This window comes from Polyergus mexicanus, unplaced genomic scaffold (genome assembly GCF_030449975.1).
Source record: "Polyergus mexicanus isolate NDT 795.1 unplaced genomic scaffold, iyPolMexi1.0 SCAF_8, whole genome shotgun sequence".
NCBI lineage: Eukaryota > Metazoa > Arthropoda > Insecta > Hymenoptera > Formicidae > Polyergus > Polyergus mexicanus.
The window spans coordinates 11,123,895-11,148,741 of record NW_027223328.1 but is presented as its reverse complement, the minus strand read 5'-3'; the positions used below and the strand labels follow the sequence as shown (position 1 = coordinate 11,148,741).

At 32.1% G+C, this 24,847-nt stretch overlaps 2 protein-coding genes across 4 annotated transcripts in view; one reads left to right on the top strand and one right to left on the bottom strand.

Moving 5' to 3' along the window:
- The window catches only part of Lbr (lamin B receptor), an 87,107-nt gene that overhangs the window by 30,135 nt on the left and 32,125 nt on the right, over positions 1-24,847 (top strand). The gene's annotated exons all lie outside the window — the stretch shown is intronic.
- On the bottom strand, positions 1,166-22,319 carry LOC138935666 (monocarboxylate transporter 12). Of its 3 annotated transcripts, XM_070300413.1 has the most exons (12): positions 21,520-21,612; positions 10,240-10,393; positions 8,020-8,224; positions 6,148-6,288; positions 5,585-5,773; positions 5,070-5,313; positions 4,772-4,970; positions 3,927-4,094; positions 3,457-3,679; positions 2,674-2,913; positions 2,358-2,483; positions 1,166-2,074 (listed from the first exon to the last, which is right to left on the bottom strand). In XM_070300413.1, exons 1-12 carry the CDS (start codon positions 21,525-21,527, stop codon positions 1,914-1,916), a joined length of 2,058 nt encoding a protein of 685 aa, XP_070156514.1. In that variant the 5' UTR covers positions 21,528-21,612; the 3' UTR covers positions 1,166-1,913. The 3 variants fall into 3 exon arrangements, with proteins under 3 accessions (XP_070156514.1, XP_070156513.1, XP_070156515.1); XM_070300412.1 differs by lacking the exon at positions 10,240-10,393 and having other exon boundaries at positions 21,520-22,319; XM_070300414.1 differs by lacking the exon at positions 21,520-21,612 and having other exon boundaries at positions 8,020-8,240; positions 10,240-10,392.

The following is a 24,847-nucleotide window of genomic DNA, read 5'->3' as shown; positions in this document are numbered from 1 at the left end:
TATATAAAAATAATACATAATTCTAATTATGTCGTTGCGAAATAAGCTGTTAAGTTTTGCAAGAATAGTCCACAAGTAAATACGGATTTTACACAATGAAAGGTTTAGCCAGATTTAAAAGTAGATGAATTGACACACTGTTTTTTTCCTTTTTTCCTTTTTTTTTTTTAATACAATATATCGAAAAAATGCACGTTTTGCGCATTTATACGGACATATGCATAATGCACATTATATGTGTAACGCGATACGCGATATACGTATATATTATATACACTCCTCTCTCTCTGTTTTCTTTTCTTAACTTTTACTTATGGAACATACACAAGTGAATGATATGCAGATGTTTACATAAAATCTTATAAAAGAGTTATGTGATACATACATGGCAGTTTATATGTAGCATCTCAGTGTATAATATATTTTATTATAAGGCCAACAAGATACGAAATAAAATGTGCACTTTATTGTAATTAACATATCATATGATAATTAAAACATATATATTATTTAAATTTCCCTTCCTTTGCGAGATAAGGGAAAAATTTCGCTTTATGACAATACAAACTATCACAACTGATTTGTAACAAATTTGATCTATTCACATCATCCTTCTTCGCGAAATTTTTATTGCCGAAAGAAAACTCGATTAAGACAACAATCTTTTTTATTGTTGTGCTTTATTTAAGCTAATCGTGACATCACAACTTTCAACGGTAGAATTGATTATCAATTTTTGCAGTGTGATCGTCTATTAAATAAATATTATCATCTTGAATAATTTTTTATTATATTATTAGCGATACTTTATTCTTTTTATAGTATTTTAAATAATACATAATTTTTAAAAAAGGACTAGTAACATTATCCTTTTTATAACCAAATTACAAATTTTTTATTATAAATCCTATAATTACAAATAATAATAAATATTATTTTTACTATTACATTTAAATGATATGATTATACTAGCACTTCTTTATTAAGTAGTAGTCAAGCGTGATGTCACAATTACCTTAATAATTTCATATTATTCGCGAATCGTGCTTAACAGTGAATTAGTAAATTAACAATTTAAATGAAAATTTTCCGAAAGTTATACACAACACGATTTAAATAATAAATTTCACATTAAAAAAATTTTTAATAATTAAATTTTCCACCAAATATGAAGCACAAATATCTTGTGTTTTGTTGACATTAAATGAAGACGTAGGTAAATGGAATCTGGGTCCTATTTTAGAAAAAATAGCTTTTTCTATCATATTTTTATGATCTATTCTTTGCTAATAGATAGAAAGTAAATAGAAGGAGCAATTACAGAGATTAACAGAGTGTATGTGTGTGTGTGTGTGTGTTTGTGTGTGCGTAAAAGTAATTTTCTATTTTTATAGAAACTTAAAAAGTTCATAAAATTCAACTTTGTAACAGTTTTTTTATTATTTTAAAAGAAGAAAAACATTTTCTATATAATATTAGAAAATTGGGATCACTGTTCAACGGAATGCGTAGATCCCTTACTAGAAATTTATAATTACATGATGATAAAATTCTTGTATCGCTTCATGAAATGCGATCCTGTTAAGGAATCAAATGAAACGATTAAAGTTTCGTCGTGCGGTTTACAAGCATTCAAAGGCACTTTTCTTTCGCGTATATTCGCTTCTTGTAAGATGAAAAAATTTTCCAGACACAGAATCGAATTCTGCTCTCCAAGAAGCTGTTTTTAAGCGCGGGCAACAGCGAGTAATCGCGTCTATGAAATCGATTGTTCATTTCACTCATTCGTGAGCGCATACGATATAATAACACTTTCGATTCGAACGCATGTTATAAATTATGCATTAATATGTACAATGCATATAAGCGCGCGCACGGAGTATATTGAGTAAGGCATAGCTTTTCGTCTTTAATCAGGACGCGGAGAGATCCGTCGCAACTGGATGCTTCTCGTCACGTCTTTCCCACATGTTGATTCTCTTCAGCGGATAACAAATCACAGCTGATACGAGCATCAAGCTGCCGGATAAATAGAACGAGGCGTCGTAACTTCCAGTCGCATCCATGAACGCACCTGTTTACACATGTGTGAATATCATTTAGATGAATTGACGTGGAATTTTTGTGATTTATTTATAATAATCATAAGCAACAATTTTTTAATCGGCACATATAACGAATAATTTTAACGAACAGCGTAAATATTATTTTCTGCAATCGCTCGATATCGCTGCCAGATAAAAGTCGCGGGATGTAAATCAACGCTGTTTCCAGTAATTAAAGTGAACTTTTTGTATGGAAGTTTGCGAAGATACATTCCGATGAATGTAATCGTTGATCGGTATGATTCTAATTACCTGCGAGAGGCGCGCCCACAGTCGCTGCCACGCCTTGAAACAGAAGAAGCAATCCAAAAGCGTTCGTCAGTTTTTCTAAACCGAGCAGATCCACGACGAGAATTGATCTCAGAGAAGCAAAGACAGCTAAAAAAAAAAAAAAAAAAAAAAAAAAAAAAAAAAAAAAAATTTTGCAAACCTAATAAATATAAAATTAAAGCCAAATTGGGATATAAAAATTTTTAATCGAATTGTAAATCAGATAAGATGATATTATATACAAAGGATATATCCATATGATTTATAGGAAAAATTTAAGAGCCCATATATTGCTTACATATACTGAGGCCGAAGCTGGCTGCATAAAAGAATTGATATCCCTCCGTCAGAGAAATGCCGGACAATATTGTTACTAAACCGCCGACGCTGATAAACATATTATTCACGACTAGAGCATTGACTCCAGGCAAGCTGCTTGCTAAACCACAAACGATACGACCGATAGTATTACCGATACCAATCACCGAAACGAGGAACATGGCCGTAGAAGCATCGATGTTAGCTTTTATGGCTCGATCTGCAAGGATGGCGGATAAAAAATTTATTTATTTATTTTTTATTTTATTTTTTAATAAAAAATGTAACGCGCACAAAAAAAATATGTTACAAAAATATAATGGAGATAAATGATTCTCTCGGAGAGATTCTTTCATTTTAATTATTTTAAGGATAAATATAAAAAAAAAAACGTTACTCATAACAAATAACGCGCGCGCGCGCGCGCAACAATTTTAAAATTTAATAATAAAATGTAAAACCTTTATCTACATCTTCATTTTCTTTCAGTTTTTGTAATGTAAATATTATTTACTTATTATTTTACTTTCGTTTTCTATTTTTGATAATCATTTTAATCGATCATTATTAATTTATTATTCGAATTTTATTTACATATTATATTTACATGTTACATATTATATTATTAGACAGAAAATTCTTTCTAAATGATACGCATTACTTTACAAGTTCTTTTGAAAATTTATTATGTTTTTAAACGTGATTAAAAAAGTTACAAAAGAACACAGATATATTATTGATCATTCGCGACATACATACGTACCTGGCACGTACATAAAAGGTGTATAAAAGCCCATCATGGTGAGGCCGCCAGAAATCGCTAGTATTAGAAAAGAAGGGCTTTTTAGAAGACTTAAATCGAGCATTGTGGTCAGAATTCGTCGCACGCTTTCCGGACACAGGTAGCAACTTCCGCTCTCTTCTTCGGCCACATCCGTCGCCGTTGGCAGTCGCGTCACTGACATGTGATAACCGACCGATGATTGCTGCAAAATTGCAAGCTTTTGATAATTCTAAGTAAAATCATTATCTATATAAAATCACCGATTCATTAACATCAATTTAAATTTAACATAATTTAACTTATTATGTTGCGTTTTTATAAAATTAGAAAGAAGCACATTTTATATTTTGCGCCCCGAAAAATAATCTTTTGAGATATATAATTGATATATATATATTATATACATATATCCGTGACAGTATTTTGCGAGGATAATTGGTAAAATTTACCTGCGATCTGTAATGGGAAAGTCTGTTCAAAGAGCCACCATAAAAAATATCGTCTCTATAAAACGGTCTCTGCGGATCTTTCGGATTTCGTTTGCCCATTCTAAGAGATTTTTGACTGCATTCCGAATCCGTTCGTAGACGTCTTCCGCTAATCGTATGTCGGCGGATCTAAAAATATAAAATAGAATATTTGTAGTTTCAAAATATTTTCAAAATAGGAAATTTACTTATATGCGTGTTGTTTGATTAATATTATATATATATATCTTAAATCTTTTTGTAAATTATACAAAAATAGAGATGTTGACAAAAGTAAGTAATTCACGAGTCGACTCGAATGATTTTCTAGGTCACTATCGAATTGACTTTTATAACTTGAAAAGTGCAAAATTTTCGTTTCTTGGCAATAATACATATAGTTGCTTTTTCTTATACATTTATATATTTTAGACATCCTTCACTTTGAAAACAATAAAAGACATAAATGAAACTCGCGAGAATCTGAACTAACGAATTCTTCGAGTTATTCGTCAAGTTCGATATAAAATTTAAATATTTTTGCAACTTTGTTGTTTTAATTCGTCATTTAGGTTTACCCTGTAAGCGGACAATCTTTAATTATTCTATCGGAATCGGAATCAATCGCGATTCCATCTCAAACGAATTAGATAAACTATATAATTATATGTCGCATTTTATATATTTTTATCATACATTTTGATATTTTCAAACAACCATATTTGTTTCCGTTTACAGTCTTACGGTTAATCGCGTATTGTTCGAATTTACGACCCTTGACTTTTTCGTTTCTGTAACATATATACGTACGTATATATCGATCTTACCGTTGGTACTTTTCCGTTTAATCGTTCCAAGTCGCCGTTGAGAAGATTGTTCTCTTCGGCGATCTTCTCTTCGTTATTTACAACATCCAAGTCGGGATATATCGGCGCGGACAGCCGTTTCTCCGAAGTGCTCACCTTCCTTTCCAAAGTCTGCGTGTCCACGTGCACCTTGTGCAGCGAGTACAAGGACTTGGACGCGCTGAAACAGAAATCGATGAATCCCGTTACGCGATGCGTAAAAAAAAAAGAAAGAAAAAAAAAAGATTGTCATATAAGTGAAATCTTTCGCGTTTATTACTTTACTATATTAGGGTTACTTCCGAAAAGTTCCGCTGCCGTCGGATATTCCGTGTTATTATTCGTGCCGAAGAAACCGCTTCTATTCGGTTGCACACAGTGTAACGAGGTCGTCGACACACCCTTTCCCATCAACGCGGTTTTTACCTCGAGCGCCACGTTTTCCGGGGTCTTCTTCACCTTAATCCGCGTTGCTTTCAAAGGACGGAACATTGCGCCGAATATGGCGCAATTTAACAGCATGCCTTTAAGTCATACAAGTCGTTTCTTCTATTATCCATATGTTTCAACCAATATTGATATTAATTTTATATTAATATTTTAATAAATATTAATATATATATATATATAATGTTATATTTATCGATATAAACATTTATCGATTAATATATGTTTCTTTATGATATCATAATAGATTATATAAAAAAATTATTGTAATGGATACTATAATTATGTTTGATTTTTTTAAACATTATATAACAATTATATATAAAATATTATATATAAAATTCACACCTGCTTGAAATAACAGAGCTCCCCTCCAGCCGAAATTCTTTATAAGTATATCCGAGATCGGGGCAAGTAAAAATGCACCGATACCGGAGCCACATACCGCGATACCTGTAGCCAGGGCTCGCCATCTCTCGAAATAAAATCCGGTGGTTATTACGGCTGGTACGTATATCAGTCCCGCACCGATACCACCTAAGTATTTGACAGAAAATGTTTTGTGTTAAAGAAAGAATGTTTGTATATAAATCTCTACTAATATTTCGTTTTGAAATCTGATAAAATTTTTATGCATTATTTAAAAATAATATATGATGGAAAATTTTTAAATATCGAGATACCAATATCTTCATCGATAATACCGATATCGAAATATTAATACAAGATGCGGCCTGAATCTTGCGAAGAATCTCTCGCGCAAGATGGAATAAAAAAAAATAAAAAAAATAAAAAAATAAAAAAAAATTGAAAATATCGCGTATATGTAAGAAGATTTTGTAAGAGACTCGATGGAGACGCCAGATAATTGCGTTGATAGGAAATATCTGGGACAAAAAGATTTTACTTACCGATAGCGCCGTAAGAAATGTAGAGAAATTCGATAGAGGTACTGAAATACGAAAGGACGAAGGCGATGCAACTTATTGCGCTTCCTAATATCGCCACTAGTCTAAACCCGTATCGATTGGCGAGGGCGGATACGAAGGGACCTGGAAAAAATTATACATAATTTAATTTACGTCAATGGTTCATTTCGCCGATGATTAACTTTAGCTATCTTTAGGTATCTGGTCAAATGGAAATATATGCAAATCACTCGTTACATTTTTATTATCGATCCGATCCTAATTGACTTTTTTTGCCATATGTTGTATATATTGATTATTTGACAATATGCTAACTTACAATAAGCACAAATTGTCAGTGACAGGCAACGTAGGAAATTTGTAGAAATAACGTATATATATCTTATATTTATAAGTAATTCTATTAATATCCTGTTGACAATGATGTCACGTCATATGAAATGACAACGTGTCATATTTGAAGCTACTAAGACAAAAATATTCACATAATTAAAAATAAAAATAGAATTATATATATATATTCTTATTAAAAAAAAGAAAAAAAAGAAAAATATATATATATAATATATATATATATTAAAATATCTATTAATTCAATTATTTACATTTTATATAAATTTAACATTCTTAAATAATAAATAGACATTTTTCACGTCATACATGCTTTTTTTTTTCAAGTTTATATTTTCAAATTTTTTTTTTTTTTTTTTTTTTTTTCAAGTAATATTGATCTAGAGGTTAATTTTATATTAGTAATTATTAAAATTTTATATAGTAAATAAGTAAATAATGGATATTTTGACGTAGCATAATAGTAAAAAAAATTGCGCTTATGAAATATGTAAAATATCTATATATACTTAATTTGTCGGAAACACGAGTACACACGAGTATTAAAGATAAATTACAGAAGACAACTCTTTAAAAGCTCCTACTACTCTTTATCATCACGAGTAATTAAGTATATTTTTGCCGCGCGCTTATGTATTGCTATGCTAATTTTGACACAGACGTGCTGAACATGAAAAGTTCGCAATATTTTTCATAATGACGTATAAATTGTCATGTATTTTTTTCAGATCTTAAATTAGAGTCATTAGATATATATATATATATACACTAGAATGTAATTAAACTATTAAACATTTAATATTTATGAAATGTGATTATTAATTATTGATTTATTTTATCGCTAATCTGATATTATAACTTAAAAGCGTGAAATATTATTAAAAGTATTCATTGTACGTTAAATTAAGCGCTGAATGGAAAAGTTTCAGCGTATTTATTTTTATGGATTGCACTGCAAAAATCCTTGAGACTGATCATACAAACGGTTACTTGTCGCGATGCTAATTCCGATGCAAATACAAGTGTCATGTGTTATTTTATTGATCGACCCGATATATATGAGGAAGATTTCAAATGCGAGTTTGTTATATCGCAAATATTTTACAAACGGACTTATCAGTTGTGTACATTTAGCAGAAACATAGCTATTCTTATCGTATATATTTTCGGCGTCCTGTATAAAATATACAATATTACGTTAATATTGTGACTCGATCTCAAAGGAAGCATAAATTCTAAAGAATCTTGTATCTAAAATGTATGAGTTACATATTTTATCTGAAAGATAATTCTTAAAATCTTAAGAAGAAACAAAAACACGCGATGCACCAGAGCGAAGAGGTATTATTTTTAATTTTCTAACAATAAGTACAAAAATATCGTGAAAATAACACACTGCATATGTTTTTGTGATAAGATTAAATACTATTTGAATGCAAGATTCTAAGATTAATATCTGAGCTTGTTTATTAAATTTTACATATACATAATGTCGCTACTAACCAGCCATGAGATAAAATCCAGTTTGTAACGAGCCGACGAGCGCGACTCTCGCTTTCGATATGGAAAATGCATCCGCGATCTCATTCAGGAATACGCCGAAGCTGAAGATGATACCGTCGACGAAAAAGTTGCACATGAAAGAGGCTGCGACGATCACCCAGCCCCATCCCCCGTCAGGTGGTACCACCATTTCCACTTCGATGGTCTGTTGATCCACAAAACTTTTACAGTCATTCATAAGTATCTAGCAAAAACTCATTAGATGTGTATTTAGATGCGAAATAGTCACAAAAATAATCATTTTCATGTACAAACAAATTTTGCTGCGATTTTCTCTTGCTTGAATTTTCAATTTTCAAACCAGATGATGCTGTATCCAAGAGTTAGAGATTTTATATCGATAAAATATCAAGAATATATACGTATATTAGTAGGATCACACTTATGTATATATATACAAGATGTTAAATATTATATTAAATTAAAATATTACAAAAAGTTATATTAAAGATTATTATATTAGAAAGGTCAAATAAATAAAATGCGGATGCAACTATGGAAAAAAAATATTTTTTATTAATCAATATCATGGATTAAATAACGTGATGAAAAATTAAACATTAACATATATGATATTATACTTGAGGATATTGAGGATAATGTTCTCATATGCGATATATGTAGGCAATCACATGATAAACAAATTAGAATTTGCCGTGACCCAGTTTTTCGAGAAAAAGATACAGTCATTTACTTCGGATTTATACAGACAAGCGTGATAATGGAAATTGAAGACCTGTGACTTCTAATTAGAATGGAAATGTTTGCAGCCGATGTTTGTGCGCGTTTGAAAGAAAACGAGGATTTGTTTAAATAATTATTAGAGATACGATGTCTTTAGCTACGATGCTAAAAACAATAAAATTAACGAAAATATTCTTAAATATGAATTATTTAAAAATAAGAAAAGAAAACATTACTGTAGCTATTGTAATCTGAGTATATTAATTTTAATCTAAATTTAAATCTATATTTAAAAAAAAAATGTACGTTACAATAGAATTTAAATGTCATACAATATTTCGCTAATGCGACAAACAATTTCTTATAATTATTAAAATCAAAAAATTAGAACTCTCATACCTCAATCGTTAATAAAACATTTAAAGATGCTAATCATTACGTAAGAGAGTTGCTTTCTTGTTTATTAGAAAATACGATACAATATGATAATAATTTGCCAAGGCAAACTCGGTTAATTTGCGATGTTTTCTGACATTTCAACATCAACGTTCGCTCGCTGGAAATTCACAAGGTGCTAAGGTCAAGGCCGCTCAAAAAGCCGTCGAGAGACCGGCCTTAAGTATTTCGGCCGTTTCGTGATCCAAACTTCGAAAGTTATCAACTCGCTGCCAAGCCGCACACGCTTAAAACATTAACTTAACCGTAGAAGGTACACATTTTCGATAGCTTCGATATAAAATTACGTTTCATCTAATGGAAGATTAGATTGAATTTAATAATTACGAGAGAAATCATTATCCTTAAGTTCATAAACAAATTAAAAATTATACAGTCAAGTTGCATTTCGATCATCTATATTGTGATCGTAATTCATAAGAAAAGAAAGAGAAACACTCGTCTGTAATGTTCAACGATCTAAATCGATCGTGATGAAAGAATGCGAAGCGTTTCTTACAGGAAATCGTCTTTTTTTTATTTATTTTTTATTTTTTTGCAGAGACTCTGTCGCGATGAGTACGAAAATACTTTCTCACGATCGAAAACACAGACGTGTAATCTGGAGAGATTCCTTGTCCGAAAGGTCGCGTGCAAAATGTATTATCTGTCATTCGCGGTATAAAAATCAGGGCGATTTTTTAATCGTCGTTTGCGCGATGAAATTAAGAGCGAACGGAGAGGCAGCAACAGTTGGCGCTGTTAACTTTGAAGTGGATTGATAAGGAAAAATTCAGCGGGGAATACGTGTCTCTAGATGACCCACAACGAGACAAGGATTATCGGATCCATTAATATGTCGCAAATACGGCGATATCGCGCTTGCAATTTATAGCATATAGATCCGCCCGTCACTTTCAACGCGGGTATACTGATTGCCGGAGCTTCGGCGCGAGTAATCGAGTGATGCGTTTTTTTTTTTTTTGCAGCTTTTGCATTTTGACGCATCTACGGTGCGCGCGTTACGCGTCATCGGCTCACCTCATCATTGTTATTGCCGTTAATGTCCTCGAGCTGCAGCTCCTCAATCTTGTTGCAGTTGCGACCATTTTGCTGCAATTTGCTCGCGTCGAAGATCTGCTCTTCCGTTTTGTTACTTATCGTCGTCGACATTGTCGACGTGTCGTTTAAATGTCTGAAACACATTGGCTGCATGAAATTCGTGTAACGAAAACGAATGTAATAAATGTAATTTTACATGACTTGAGAAGTCAGGTGCTACGGAAAATTTAAAACTTATACATTTGTCAACATTGGAATTGTATTGAAGAAAATCTTTCTCTTTTCCTTTTCTCTCTTTCTGTTTCTCTCTCATAAAACGCGGAAAAAATTTTTATATGGGATAAAAGTATCCAAACGCTTTCGTGAATCAAACGTTTTTTTATAAAATATTAATTTTGAAAAAAAAAGAATTTTTAAAATACTTGTATAATAATGCAACACACATATAAACGTTAGGATTGTATATGATGAAAAGAATAATCTCACAATTTTTATTAAACAGTATTTACAGCATATATCTATGCGATATTTGCGATTATCCCTCATATCGAATAATACAATTAAACTTGAAAATGATTCTTATCATATAAAATATCTACTTCATTTAAGATTATTTTCTTAAAAAGAATACAAGTGTTTTCGCGAATAGATATCATCGTTTTACTATTTGAGCATATAGCGTGTAATAACATAAAATATAATGTCGAGCAATGCATACTTAATAAGAATTACTTAATCGAAGAATTAACATCAAAGATTAATAAATTGTGAGAAAAAAATAATATTTCTAATTGATTCGTTTTAAGAAAAGATCTTTTATCGATGACACGTGATGTGTTATTATTAATTACGGAAATTAATGAAACGAAAAATATAATCGATATGCTGACGTTGCAATAAGTTACCTTATCAGGAGAAAAATGCATAAACAAACAATTATAAAATTAGATGATTTCGCTATCGCAACCAGTCGTTTCGGTATTAAACAGAGTCGAGCAGAGTTAGCTTTCGTAAAGAAATTCTTGATTAATTTAGAATTGATTTTTTTATCAAAAATGCCAAACAATATTATTGTATTATTAGTTAATTTTACATGTTACATACTTTGGAAATTAATTTAAAATAAATATAAAATCTAAAAAGTCTATTCAAGTTAAATAAATTTTATTATGTGTACATATATTTCAAAGTGATTAATTTTTGGAAAAGATTTTTTTTATATTTCAATCGTTTATAGTTCACATAAATTCGTTGACCGAATTAATAAATTGACAGAAATTCAAAGAATTCATAATTAAAATATAACTCAGTAACTAGGATAATTATGTACGACTTAGTGACTCAGCAATAGGTAGGATATATGTTATGCGCTAGCGTGTGTGTTGTGTGATTAAACTGGAATAACGAAATGATGATTCGTTGTAACCATAGTTATTTTATTAGACAGCGAAATAAGCATTATAATGATGTTTAACACGTCTGAATTATTGCCATGTTTTAAGTATCTTGTATCTTATAAATCGACGATAAGATAAGCCCGAGAAAATATTTATTTCTGATACACAACATACAAATAACTTCTGCAATTTGGAGCGTCTATCTTATATTTTATAATGCTTCACAATATATGTTATACATGTGAATATATATATATATATATTGCACACACACATGTATGTGTGTGTTGCTATCTCTCGGATACAATATCAAAAAGAATTACGACCGCATTTTTCCCGCACGCGCGACGTCGTGTCATTTGCAAAAAGCTATATTATGTACAGAAGCTATCATATAAACGGAAATATGTAAATTTTGTTAATTGATAAATTTATTTTTAGCGTGACTTCGTTTATTTTACACTCTCTTGCTAAGCGATAATTTGCGAAAGAAGAAAGTAAATTCTCAATCTTTATTCACTTTTTTTCGATCAATTTATATAATGGCTTTAGATAAAATATAATATTGATGCTAAACTCATCGGTTTGTAATATAATAAATAATACAAGTATATAAGAATGAAGTATAAACGTAATACTTTACGAGAAAATATCTTATTTTATTATTATTCTTAATTATATTTTGTTTTATATTATCTAGTTTTATATCAATTAGCATTATGCATTGTTACACTTAGTTATAATCGCGCATATTTAATAATTATTATCTCGAATATTACTTTGATTGATATTATATTGAACATATATGATTAATATTTGAAAAACTATTATCTAACACACGATGTAAAAACTAGAACGCAAACGTATTTATTCATGATCCGAGCTATCTTAAACGCCGATTTTTTTATTTTTAGATAAGATACAGATTATTATCGTACCATTTACATATTACACTAATGTATAATTGGCTTTGCACAGAAAAATGAATGCTCTATCATGATCGAGTTACAATCGAAGACTACTTATCATTTTACTATACATTTTATACTTACATTCTTTTTATTTTATTTGTCATAAGTTTGGCTTGAAAAAAATAAGATTATTAAAACGAAACATATATTATATATAAGGCAAAGTATTTATATACAGGGTGTAAATGAATACCTGTTACAAACTTCTAGGATATGTGTAGAGGGTTCAAAGTAGACCAACTTTTAATAAGGAACTCATGTCCGGAAACGCACCGTTTGCAAGCTGCAGATTGGAATTGTTGGTGTGTTAAGTATTAGGAATAATTCTCATAATAACTTTATTTGCTTACATTGCATTACAAAAATGTTCAGCAATCCAAATGACGCCTAACATTTTTGAAAGAGCGCACGAAAATATGCTTCGCAGGTGCAACGCTTGCATCGAAGTTGGTGGTCATCATTATGAGCAATTATTGTAGCCATCTACTTTGACATTCCTAAACATTTTTGTAGCGTAATGTAAACAAATAAAGTTATTATGAGAATTATTCCTAATACTGAACATACCAACAATTCCAATCTGCAGCTCGCAAACGATGCGTTTCCGGACATGAGTTCCTTATTAAAAGTTGATCTACTTTGAACCTTCTACATACCCTAGAAGTTTGTAACAGCTATTCATTTACATCCTGTATATGCGCAAGATATCGTTATGTTCCCGCTATTATGACGTAAAGTATTCACGTCAATGGTAATAAAGAAAGTCGTAAATGGAGATGGGAAAGAGAAATGTGATGAAACGAGGCAATCGCAAAGATTCAGACATGGCCTCATAATCAATGGCTGTTCTAGAAATGAGAATGGTTTTTACAAGAACGCTGATTACCTCTTTAAACGTCGAGATAAATCATTATCGATGCGGAACGAGTAATGCAGTTCTGCTGACTCGCTGATAAATTATGCCTAAGTATTATTTGTCGAGTAAGACACCATCCTAATATAACTTTTTACTAACGATAAAATGCCAATAAAACTCGATAGTTTTATTACAATATATCGTAGCGATACGTGAGCATTGCATCGATCGGCAATAAATTTCCGGCTCTTCAAAGGCAATTATCATCCGCGATGGAATAATGAAAAGATCAAACATTCATAATGATAATTGTGATCGCGACGTGACCAAGCTCGCCTAAAAATGCCGAATGACGCTTATTATATTCTCTTGTAAGGGGAACAAAGGGAATGCGATACTTACTCATACTTGGTGATACATCTTTACCGTTCAAACAACGCGGTATTGTAAGCGTGGCTGCTTGTAAAAAATACAAAGATATAGCGTATTTTATGCATTATCGCGACCACAAAGTGATGAAGCGGCCAGATTTTTATTGACAAGCGAAGTAATTAACGCGAAAGCTGGCACGCGTGAATTATACGAAATTGTCAGTCGCAACAATAATATATTTTATAGATTTTACATTATGGTCTTGTATTGCGATATGCTTTTTTGTGTCTCCCTTCTCATAGAATACGCGAACTATTTTTTTTGGGGGGGAGGGGGGTTATTTCTATATTCTTGAGATTTATTCCTTTAATGATATTATCATATAAGATTTTAATATGGGAATGTATAATATTTCTAATTTCATAAAATTTCCTGTTCACTTCATAAATAATCTCTCTTTAATTGCCTACTACAAAAAACGTTAAGAATGTTAATTATAACAGGATTATTTGATTTATCGCTATTGGGATTATTTTTGTCATATCGTTATTTCGAGATCTTTAACTTGATATACAATTCTTTATTTTTAGAATCTGGTATTGTCAGTATTTCCATATCTCGTAAGAATATATGTTACATAAATTAGATTTCAAGTGTGATATACAGAAAATGATGATATTCCTGACAATGAGATGTATATCAACGATCAATTGTTACCTCTTAAAGCGTTATAAGTCTTAAAGAACATAAATATATGGAGGCAATATTTTTATTAATATGTAAAAAGCTTGTTTACTTTATTCTTTTTCTAGGGGTTCTCGTAAATTGCGTTCTTGTTGAAAAGATTGATAAAATTGATAGAAAAAATTAGAAACATAATCAATTGTTGCCTTGATCGCGATACGTTTAAACTGCACGGTATTGGCGAGAGTTATCGTAAAATATGTTTCTTATAGACTATATAAAATACGCGCTGACCAGACTATTTCGCTAGGTATAATAAACGACGTCAAACTCAAAAAGAAAGCGTCCACTCTGCTCTTTATGATCTGGCTCTTTCCGAGATATTTACAATCTTATTTCGTATCTTCACTCGCCAAATTTTCCGTTGCGAACCGATAACACGTAAAAATCCAATTTTCGCTCACTCAATTAGACGTTAATAAACATTGATACGCGTGAACCGATTTGCGATGTTCACTGCCTATTTGCAATAACATAATTATCGCAAGACGATCGTTCTTCGAAATTTCACAAACATTATTACAAAAATCTGATCATCGGAACATATATTCTTAGCGGATAGTCGTTAAATTATTATTGTAAAATATATTACATTCGATATTATTATAATCATAAATTATTATGGTTTAATTAATCTGTATCAGCGTATAGAAAATTATTGAAAATCAAGAACAATACGTCAATATGATTTTTTTCCAGATGAATCTTCGTTAGATTGAGTTATTTGTTCATTGAACTAGTTTGACAATATATTTTTTTATACACATTTCATCATTAATAACAGGAGGGGAGAAGTTGAAGCACATGTATCGGGGCCAAAGTTCGAGGGGACTTATCTGACGATTTCGCATATGCTCTGCATTTATTTATTAACAATATTTCCAATTGACGATAACAACACACACTTTGAAAATTTATACAAAGCACTCCAGAAATAACCCCGGACAGGCTATTAAACCGTATCCTTCTCGCGCTTTTGTCTTTACTCTTTATTCTCCAGTTAAGATCAGTCATCGAAAATTTGTCCAAAGATACAGATTAAACAGAATGCTCTGATATGCTAATGTATGATTAATGTTTGCGTGCTCTTTGATGGATGGATAATTGAGATTTGGTTTTAAAAAGTGAGAGAAATTTGTTAAATAATCTTTTCAACAATTAAAGTTAACAATTCATAGCCATATATGTGTGTTATTTTTAAAGTTATATTTTTAACGCAATTTTAACTGCATCAAGTCTTGCTATTTCATGTTTGTTACGCACACGAAATAATATTATAGTCTCTGCAATATTTGGTGCAGGATTATCAGGTGTAGGCGAAAGAAATATCATTTAAATAAAAGACTTCCAAGTCGCACGACTTGTTGATTAATTTTCAACTTCCTCGCGTAATTAAGTGGACGGATTCCATCGTGCTCGATGATGTAAAAAAAAAAAAAAGAAAATATGCCGAGAAGGAACCAGATATTACGGCCTGACTCCATCAAAAATATCATCATAATCATCTTGATTCTCTTGAAGCAACTCTTACCTTGTGTTTTGACACATTCCGATTGAATTCCGTAGTTAAAAAAAAAAAAAACATCCGCGCACGAAGATATATTCCAAATTTATGAAACATTTCTCTGGATACCTGCGTGTCGCGAAAAAATTCGCGCCAAAAATTATTTTTCTATTTTATAACCGTCCGTGATGTTTATATGCAACTAATAACAAATAGATTTATATTGTAATTAATACAGTAGTTTTATATTGCAAGGTTTAATTAATAAATAAAAATGCTTTTCTAACGTAATAAACGCAAGTAAAAGCAATAGGTGCTCAATAAGATGCGATAAGAGATCGATAAAAATAACTCTATATATTTCTATTATATACATTAAAAAAAGCTATAATCAATATAATAGAATTTTAAAAAGACTTCTTTGACAATATAATAAGAAAGGTAGAAAGAAAAACTTGGATTTATATTTGTTTCGAGATAAATTCTCTATCAGATCGACGAGATTCTCGAGCAGTCATGCCGCGTGTCGGTATAAGAATATTTTGAATCTAAAAATAATTACAGAGAGCAGATCACAATTTCGCACAACGATACAGACATATCGTACGGATATATTATACATATATCCATTGATTTATAATTACATCAATAAATTCTGGCGGTCATTTAGTTATTTATGTCGTGATTCTTGACACGATAACATTAATTGTATGCTTAACATATCGTCGATTTTAAAATTTAATTAAATATTAAATATTAGAGATTTTCGATTTTCCTTAAGGGCAAAAGTGTAACTCTTTTTTTAAAAATAGCTATTTAAATATTTGTAGATATTAGAGAGAGGAAGCTACGAACACAATATCCTCTTACACATACATAATTTATGTCGTTTTTCGAAATACAAATATTTTGAATATAATGATTACTTTTAATAAATTACTAATGAATATTAATAATTACGCCGCATCATAAGCAGCTGCGCGCAAACACTCGCGTTTACCGATTAATCGAATATATCGCATGAATAATGATACTTGTGGATTTTCATTGATCTCTCGTGATCGTGGTTTACCACGTTTTATTGACAGGAGAATACTCGCACGTGTAAACGCGCGTTGCGTACGCATGCGTGGCCAAGTCTACGCGGGAAACACTCGCGGAGAAGAAATTCCACACGTGGCTATATATGGGATCGGAACCGTCACAATTTTTACACGTTTTTTCCATATTCGCACGCACACACTTTCTATAAAATATCAAGTGATTTTTACGCCTTTGTCTCTCTCTCTCTCTCTCTCTCTTTTTCTTTTTCTTTTAATAAAATAAAACGCGATTGACATAAAAAGACGGAGACACATTACCTATCTATCTTTTCGAATCACCGTCACCGACTGCCGAGAAGATCCGAAGTCGAAAGGGAAAAGAGAGCCGAAGAGACGAGACGCACCATTCGGCCGCGCGCGCGCGCGTGTGCGTAGATGCGTGCAAACGCGTGTACTAAAATGTCACGCGCTCTGATTCCGAACGGGCGCGACTTTACGTCGGTCGGTGATAACGACGGGATGTCAGATTGGTCATTTCGGAGTGGAAGTGTTGCGAGTGTCGCGATGATTCCATCGGTGCTATTGGCACGAGATATCCAAAAGATTTCCACTTTTCTCCTTCCTCTTGTTTTTTTCATTTCATTTCACGATATTTCTTCACGAGAACTGCTTTTATCCGATAAACAATGCAAGCTTCGTTTGAAACTAATCAGAGATTATGAGATTATACAATCTTGGAAAAAATTTCTCGATTAATCGAGTTGAAAGATCAGTCAAGAATTGATGCAAGCGTGAAAATGTAAATCAATCGCGTTGTAATCTTTCTTCATTTTTTAATTACAATGAATTATTTAATTGATTGATATATGCAAATTAATGGCATGTAAACTAACTCGGCATTAATAAAAAATATTAGATTAATATCTAATTGTTAGTAATATATCGTTTTTATTCGCTAGCAAAACGCTTATCCGCGCTTAGATAAAAGAGACATGAATATTTTGAAACTGATACTTTATTCCAAAATTGTAGTTGATAATTACAATTCGATCGCATATTATTTTTAAATGCCCGCTGGAAACACTGATTACTTAATCCGTATCTGTCCTGTCGCGACAGATGTTTGGAATGACGTAACGATCGTAGAAAGTTTCGGTGGTGAAAATTTTGGACCAACCATCACTTTGTAAACGAATCGTTATTTATATATTTATTGCAAATTTAATGATTCCCCCCCCCCTTTTTTTTTTACATCGGCACATTCCCGGGATGAGATCATACGAAAATTAAATGCGATCGTTAACAATATTATGAGCATTTCATGAACAGATATAAAAGTAAGATGAATTCGATGTTGTAAGCGCGCAATATAATTTTTATTTTTTATTTTTTTTTTAAAAGATATTGTACAGAATACATTGTATGGAAATATTATAAGAATCTGACATATAGCATGAGTAAAATAGGTCGTCAAAAAATCAAGTGACTGGCGTCTATTTATTACGCGTATCGCTGATATCGTTCGCTGATATTACGCGAATACATTATGTAAATTTTAATTACATTCGATGGCGCGTTTGTATTTCACAGCGAGGCGGAACAACACTTGCTTGCTACTGGACAATAAGTTTTCATTAAAAAAATATAACGTGTATAAAAGATATTTAAAAAAAAAATATATATATAACGCGAATAAAATTTTTTTTATAGAGCTACACGCTAGAATATATAATTCATTTTTTAAATAAAACACATATATATAATACAAACATCATAATATAAAATAAGTAAAATTGAAACATTAATAATATTATGTAATGTAACAATGACGATTACCAGGGTTGGGAACGTTACTCTATAAAAGTAACGCGTTATCGTTACCGTTACTTGGAAAAAGCAACGATTCGTTACTTTTTCGTTATGTTTTTTGTAATGCTAAAGTAAGCTATTAGATTATAAAATTATTTAATAATCAATATTAAATGTAATAATTTATGTTACAATTAAAAACTCTAAATTAGTCTCTATATAGCAAGCGTTCTTTATATTAAACTTATTTAATGATTCTAATTTTTTTATGTTAATATCTTTACTTTTTAATAAACTTATCTTTATAGAAATTTAAATTGTAATTTAGAAATTTCAATTTTGTCGAAAATTTTTATCAAACATTGTTTTTAAATATCGATAATATTATTAAGAGTATATTCCAATATTCACTGCTAGTATTGTAAAATCTATAATTTATATAGATTTTCAGTACTGCCAGTGATTATCAGAATGCAGCCTATGATAGAAGACTACAAAATATTTTTCAAAAAATACATCTATCTATCGAATAGATGTAAGTTAACAAAGAACCGAAAAGTAACGGTAAAAATGTAACGACGACTGTGAAAATGTAACGACGTTACCGTTACCGTTACAAACGGAAAAACCTAACGATCGTTACCAAAAAAAAAAAAGTAGCTGTAACGGTAACGATGTTACAAGTAACGCGTTACTTCCCAACCCTGACGATTACTATCGTTGTTGTCGGGCACACAAATTTTGATATAAAACACAATCAATTTTTTTTTCTCATTCCACGATTTTATTAGAAAGATCTATGAGTAGTTTGTAGCTTCGTATTGTCAAGCTTTAAGTTTACAAATCTCTTATATTTCATATTTACATGATGTGGTACGCACAAATATGTACATTAGGTATTCGTGCGAGCGTGCGAGCTTATTATATATCGCAGACATGCCTCTCAAATTCAATCAAGTATGCGCTATGCGTAACTAAATAAAACCTCATGTACCGAGACAACCTAAGCAATATACGTGTACATTATATTCCTTTCTGATTATGCAAAATTTAACCTTAACGGCGAGTGCCAAACGAGGTATATGCGCTTTTAGAAATTGCATCGCGATCAAATTATCATATCGCACGATTGAGTCACTCATTTATTTCTACAGAATCTACTATGATGAACGAATACGACAAACATGATTAATAGCTTCCGATCGTTCTTATCTTCTCGTAAAGACGACAGAGAGCGAACGAAAAATCTTATGAGAGAACTTATGCAAAAAATTAATAATATATAAAATAAAATATAAAATTTCTAAACGTATATCTTTTTCAGATGTATAATATATAAAATTGAAGAAACACTGATTTTTTCGTGTGAGAAATGTTCATATTATAAAATGAAATATCGAGAACAGATAGAGATAAAGTTAAAATTATGAAGATTAAAAATCATGTCGAGTAATTAAAGCTTCGAGAGAGTCGCGCACTGGACCGGATGCGCGCAGCCGGCGTCGCGTCGTAACGTCAATTATTATACGACGGCGCAAGTGCCGTCGATCGACGATAAGGATTCCGGAGGCGACTGTCCGATAACCCGTTTCACAGAGCAGGAGATTGTACGTGCATATGTCGCCGAACGCGAGCAGCGCAACTCGTTTTTGATGTTTCCAAGGGTGTTGGTAAGAAGCGGCATGGCGCGAGACACGTGACGTAACGACGCGATTACGAGCCCGAGTGAGCGAAAAGCTTCGCCGGCGAGCCTGATTTTCCATCTCGACGTACACAATCGAGATCCGTCGTAGATCTCGGTCGCGTCGCCTCGCGACACGACCGTCGACAAATAATTACTCAGTTGGAATCGCGCGAGGACAACCGGCAAAACATATTCGAGAAAGTTGTCATAAGGACGGTTCGATGGAAACACACACGTGTTGCGCGTCACACGAGATCGTGCGCTACGCAAAAATACGCACTGTCGTCGATTTGGCGCCGCATGTGAACGCGACTTTCTATAATCTATTAATTAATTATGATTTCGATCGACGCCGGTGTTCGCAAAATAACTCATGTTTTTTCGCTCTTTTGAGAAAACTTTTTTTTTTTTTTTTTTTTTTTTAATGAGCATCTTCATTCTTTTAAATTAACCATAAATGATACTAAAGATACATATATATATATGTGTGTGTCGAGAAATTAAGACATATATTATTTTAGATCTATTAAAAATAATAATATATTATATATAAATGAAAAATCGAATACCTAAAAAAAAATTTTCTTTTCTTTGTAAAATTAGCTTTATTAGTAAAGCGAAAATGTTATCCTGGATAGATTTTTCTTTTTACTAAATAATTGGTATATTTTATATTATTATTCAAGAAATTATATTTTTATTGTATTTAATCTTTTGAAACTTTTTGTTTTTTTAATGGAAAATATAGTACATGTATCTCTTTTCTGAAATTTCATAAAATATATCGTAAGAGTTTTTGGATTATTGGAGAACGCGAATGATAATTTGCACAACATGCGCGCTATACATTATTTTATTTTGCAATCTACTCTTACTTACCGTTTCATTCTGCCAGACGATCGCAAAATCACGCGACGATCTTCTCTCTACCACACAGGCAAAAAACGCGTCTTTCTTTTCGAAGGCGCTTCCACGATATTTCAGCAAGATCGTTTGGTTTGTCTTTCTCTCGGACAAGTCGATCCGCGATACGCCGGTGGTCCACATGCGCGAGTCATTCAATGCCTTATCAATCATGCATGTTAAAATGAACAAGCATATTGCGTGAAGAAAATATGTCTTTATCGCTCTCCTCTGCGTCGATACTTGCCGATATTACTAAATCCGCAGTTTATTCGCTTTTTTTTTACCCGATACATCGATCACCGTGCGCATAATTTCAAAAATATATCACATGTATATACGTCTTTGTTCGCACGTTTCTTCTCGTACGTCGAGAGCCGACGATTCGCGACTTGACCGCGAAAGCGTTTTTCTAGACCTCCCGCGCGCAATTTCCTCGGCAACACGTCAAGCCCCCTCCTGCTTTTGTCCGCTCCAACGAAAGTACAAGCTTACTTACTTGCGAGGCTTGGCCGTGCAACGCTCGGGCCCCCTTCTTATCCCTCTTTGGAAAACGTATGTACAGAAAAGAGGGAAAAAACGAGAGGCTCGGCGATTCTCAGATTGCATCTCATTCCCGATCGAGCATATATTTATCATATTCGTATACGTTAATATGGCGATTTTACGCTTAAGATATTTCCTTTCTCTTGTTTACGTTATTGTATTAAATATTTCGCTCTGATTTTCTCGAAATAACGCGCGAGGCGGATTTAACTAGTTTCGCGGTTGGCAAGGACCCGTCCTTCCTCTCTTTAAATAAAACACAGCTGAAGACTACGTAGAAAATAAAATATATCTATTATTACACGCTCCAATATATGACAAAGAAGATTATAATTATTAATATAGAATAATATATTTTTCGTATATTTATATATTATAAGAAATGCATCAAGCTATTTTTTTTTTCCCCCCCCAATTAAAAAGCATATAATTTATAGCTGTACAATCTATACAATTTGATAAGACTGGCTATAACGTTACGACAATTAATGGAAATTTATGATTATCCGTTAATTCACACGAACCGTATAATTTAGGAATGCTATTAGATACGAGTCTCATAAAAAATTAACGAATTTCCGCTTCTAACATCATAATTTCCATAAGTATCATGCAGTGACAAGTCGAAACGGCTCATTCGATAATTCATCAGGAACGAAATCCGCGTATTGCGGCAATATAACGCAATATAAATTGACATAATAATTTATTGCTTATAATTTACTTCCGATTTGCGCTATATTTACATGCAACGAGATAATTTCGATATTTACAAGCTGTATATACAGAATGACGATCCGAAAAGATGGATACGAATGAATGGGGTATACATGCAAGAAATAAACGCAAAAGTTTTTCAATAATAAAAAGTCATAATTCCTCTTCTGAATTTTCGATAAACATTACCTAATACATTTGTCCTTCTTTGTACCATATCATATGTTTAACATACGCACGGAGTAGGGCGTACGCGTTCCTTTTTTTTACGCTCGTACACGGAGAGAATAGTGTGGCAGTAAGCGGCAATCTATATCGAATTATGAGAGCGTGGACCGGCGCAGACGGTCGTGAGCAGACGGATCTTGTGACAAATAATTCGCTCGATTGCATATATTAGCGATTTTGTGTACGCGCGTTAACGCAACGTTCGTATTTTATTACGTATCTATATATATTAAAATATTTAGTAGCCATTATGGTATTATGTTTGCGCTAAACGTTCTACCTACTGGCGATACTACGCTCTCACCTAATTCTAGAACATCACACTAGGATTTGATATTGCGGATCTCTCTCTCTTCATCTTTGAAAAATATATCCAAGAAAACTTGCTCTTGTATAAAGAATACGTTGTAGTGTTTCTATCATAAAGTTTATAAATTTATTGCGTCTCTTAATCTGATAAAGCTTTCGAGATACTTTTCGCTGAAAAAATGTTTTGTCTATTGAAAAAATTTTCTCTCTTCTTTAGATATTATTTTTTTAAATCCCTTAAAATGAATCTTAGATAAAAAAAAAATCCAGAAAAAAAGTAGCAGACGATTGAGCTAGCAGAATCTGTTGGACGTCAGATGTGATGTTCGAGAGTTGGCTTTTGAAGTATAGTGTTTAATAGTTAACATAACTACATAGGACACTTAAATCCATAACTCGCGCGCACTTACATACTTCGATTTCTCTTAATCGTGTATACTTAAAAAAAAAATTTTACTCCAAATGTCAGAAACTTGTTTCTAGTGTATGTAGCCGTATGTAGACACCACTGATCTCTGTACACAATTGGATATCTAGTTATGTTTAGAGATCAGTGATAGACATTCGAGAATAAAAAAAATATTTAAAGGGAGCCATCAGCATAGCAGTAATTTAGTGAATATTCGTATTTCTAAAAAACAAAAATTTTGGAGTAATGTTTTTTTTTTTTTTTTCCCCCCTAAAATTGTTTCACATTTTATATTCAATTATATATATATATATTATTGAATATTTTTACATAATGTATGTGTGGTTCGTGAATATTGATATTTAATATTATTATACTTGATAATATTTAATAATAAATATATCTCGACATTTCTTTTCAATAATAATATATATTCTGCTCGTTGCGCGCGTCGCCACAATATCTCTCTGCGTGTGAGTGTGCACGCACGTTACGTGCACGTTGCACACATACCACTGTATATCTCTAACTCACGTAAGGTGTTCGTTCCGCCTCGTACGTCCCGCACGTACATACATACATATTGAACATACGCGTGCGAACATTGTCACGCTAACACGCGCGCATTGTGCATCGATACTATTTATAGTCTAATTATATAATGCAATTCTGTAGAGAGGGGATTTTTTCGTCGCGATGCCCGCGTGCGCGCGTATATACACGCATATCTTTGTGGATGCACACCTCTGTATGTAGAATACAGTCGCGTTTGATTGTAATCACAAAACATATAATTTCTTCTCCCCTTTCTTTTCTTGCCCTTCACAACACGATTGTGAAACGGGAACGTAAGTAACGTGCGTTTGTATAATTGTACTATGGTAATATTTTAATCGCGTGTGTGATAAGTTTGATAACAGCGATAGCAGCAGCGGTGGCGAATAGTGTAATAGCACTATTAGTTCTCATTATGGCAAAATTCTTCCACTTTTCTTTACCTCTTTTCTTTTTCCTTTACCCACAATCGCGCATGTGACGATAAACACATTTAATCATTCCGAGTACTCTGCGTTGATACCACTGCTTCGTGTAATG

Excerpts from the sequence above, each read along its gene's own strand:
- LOC138935666 (XM_070300412.1), bottom strand. The coding sequence starts at position 21,717 with ATGATTGATAAGGCATTGAATGACTCGCGCATGTGGACCACCGGCGTA. Across the intron at positions 5,314-5,584 it reads AGCTCTGTTATTTCAAGCAG|GCATGCTGTTAAATTGCGCC; the intron begins GTGTGAATTTTA and ends TATGACTTAAAG. Across the intron at positions 2,484-2,673 it reads CAGCTTCGGCCTCAGTATAT|CTGTCTTTGCTTCTCTGAGA; the intron begins GTAAGCAATATA and ends TTTTTTTTTTAG.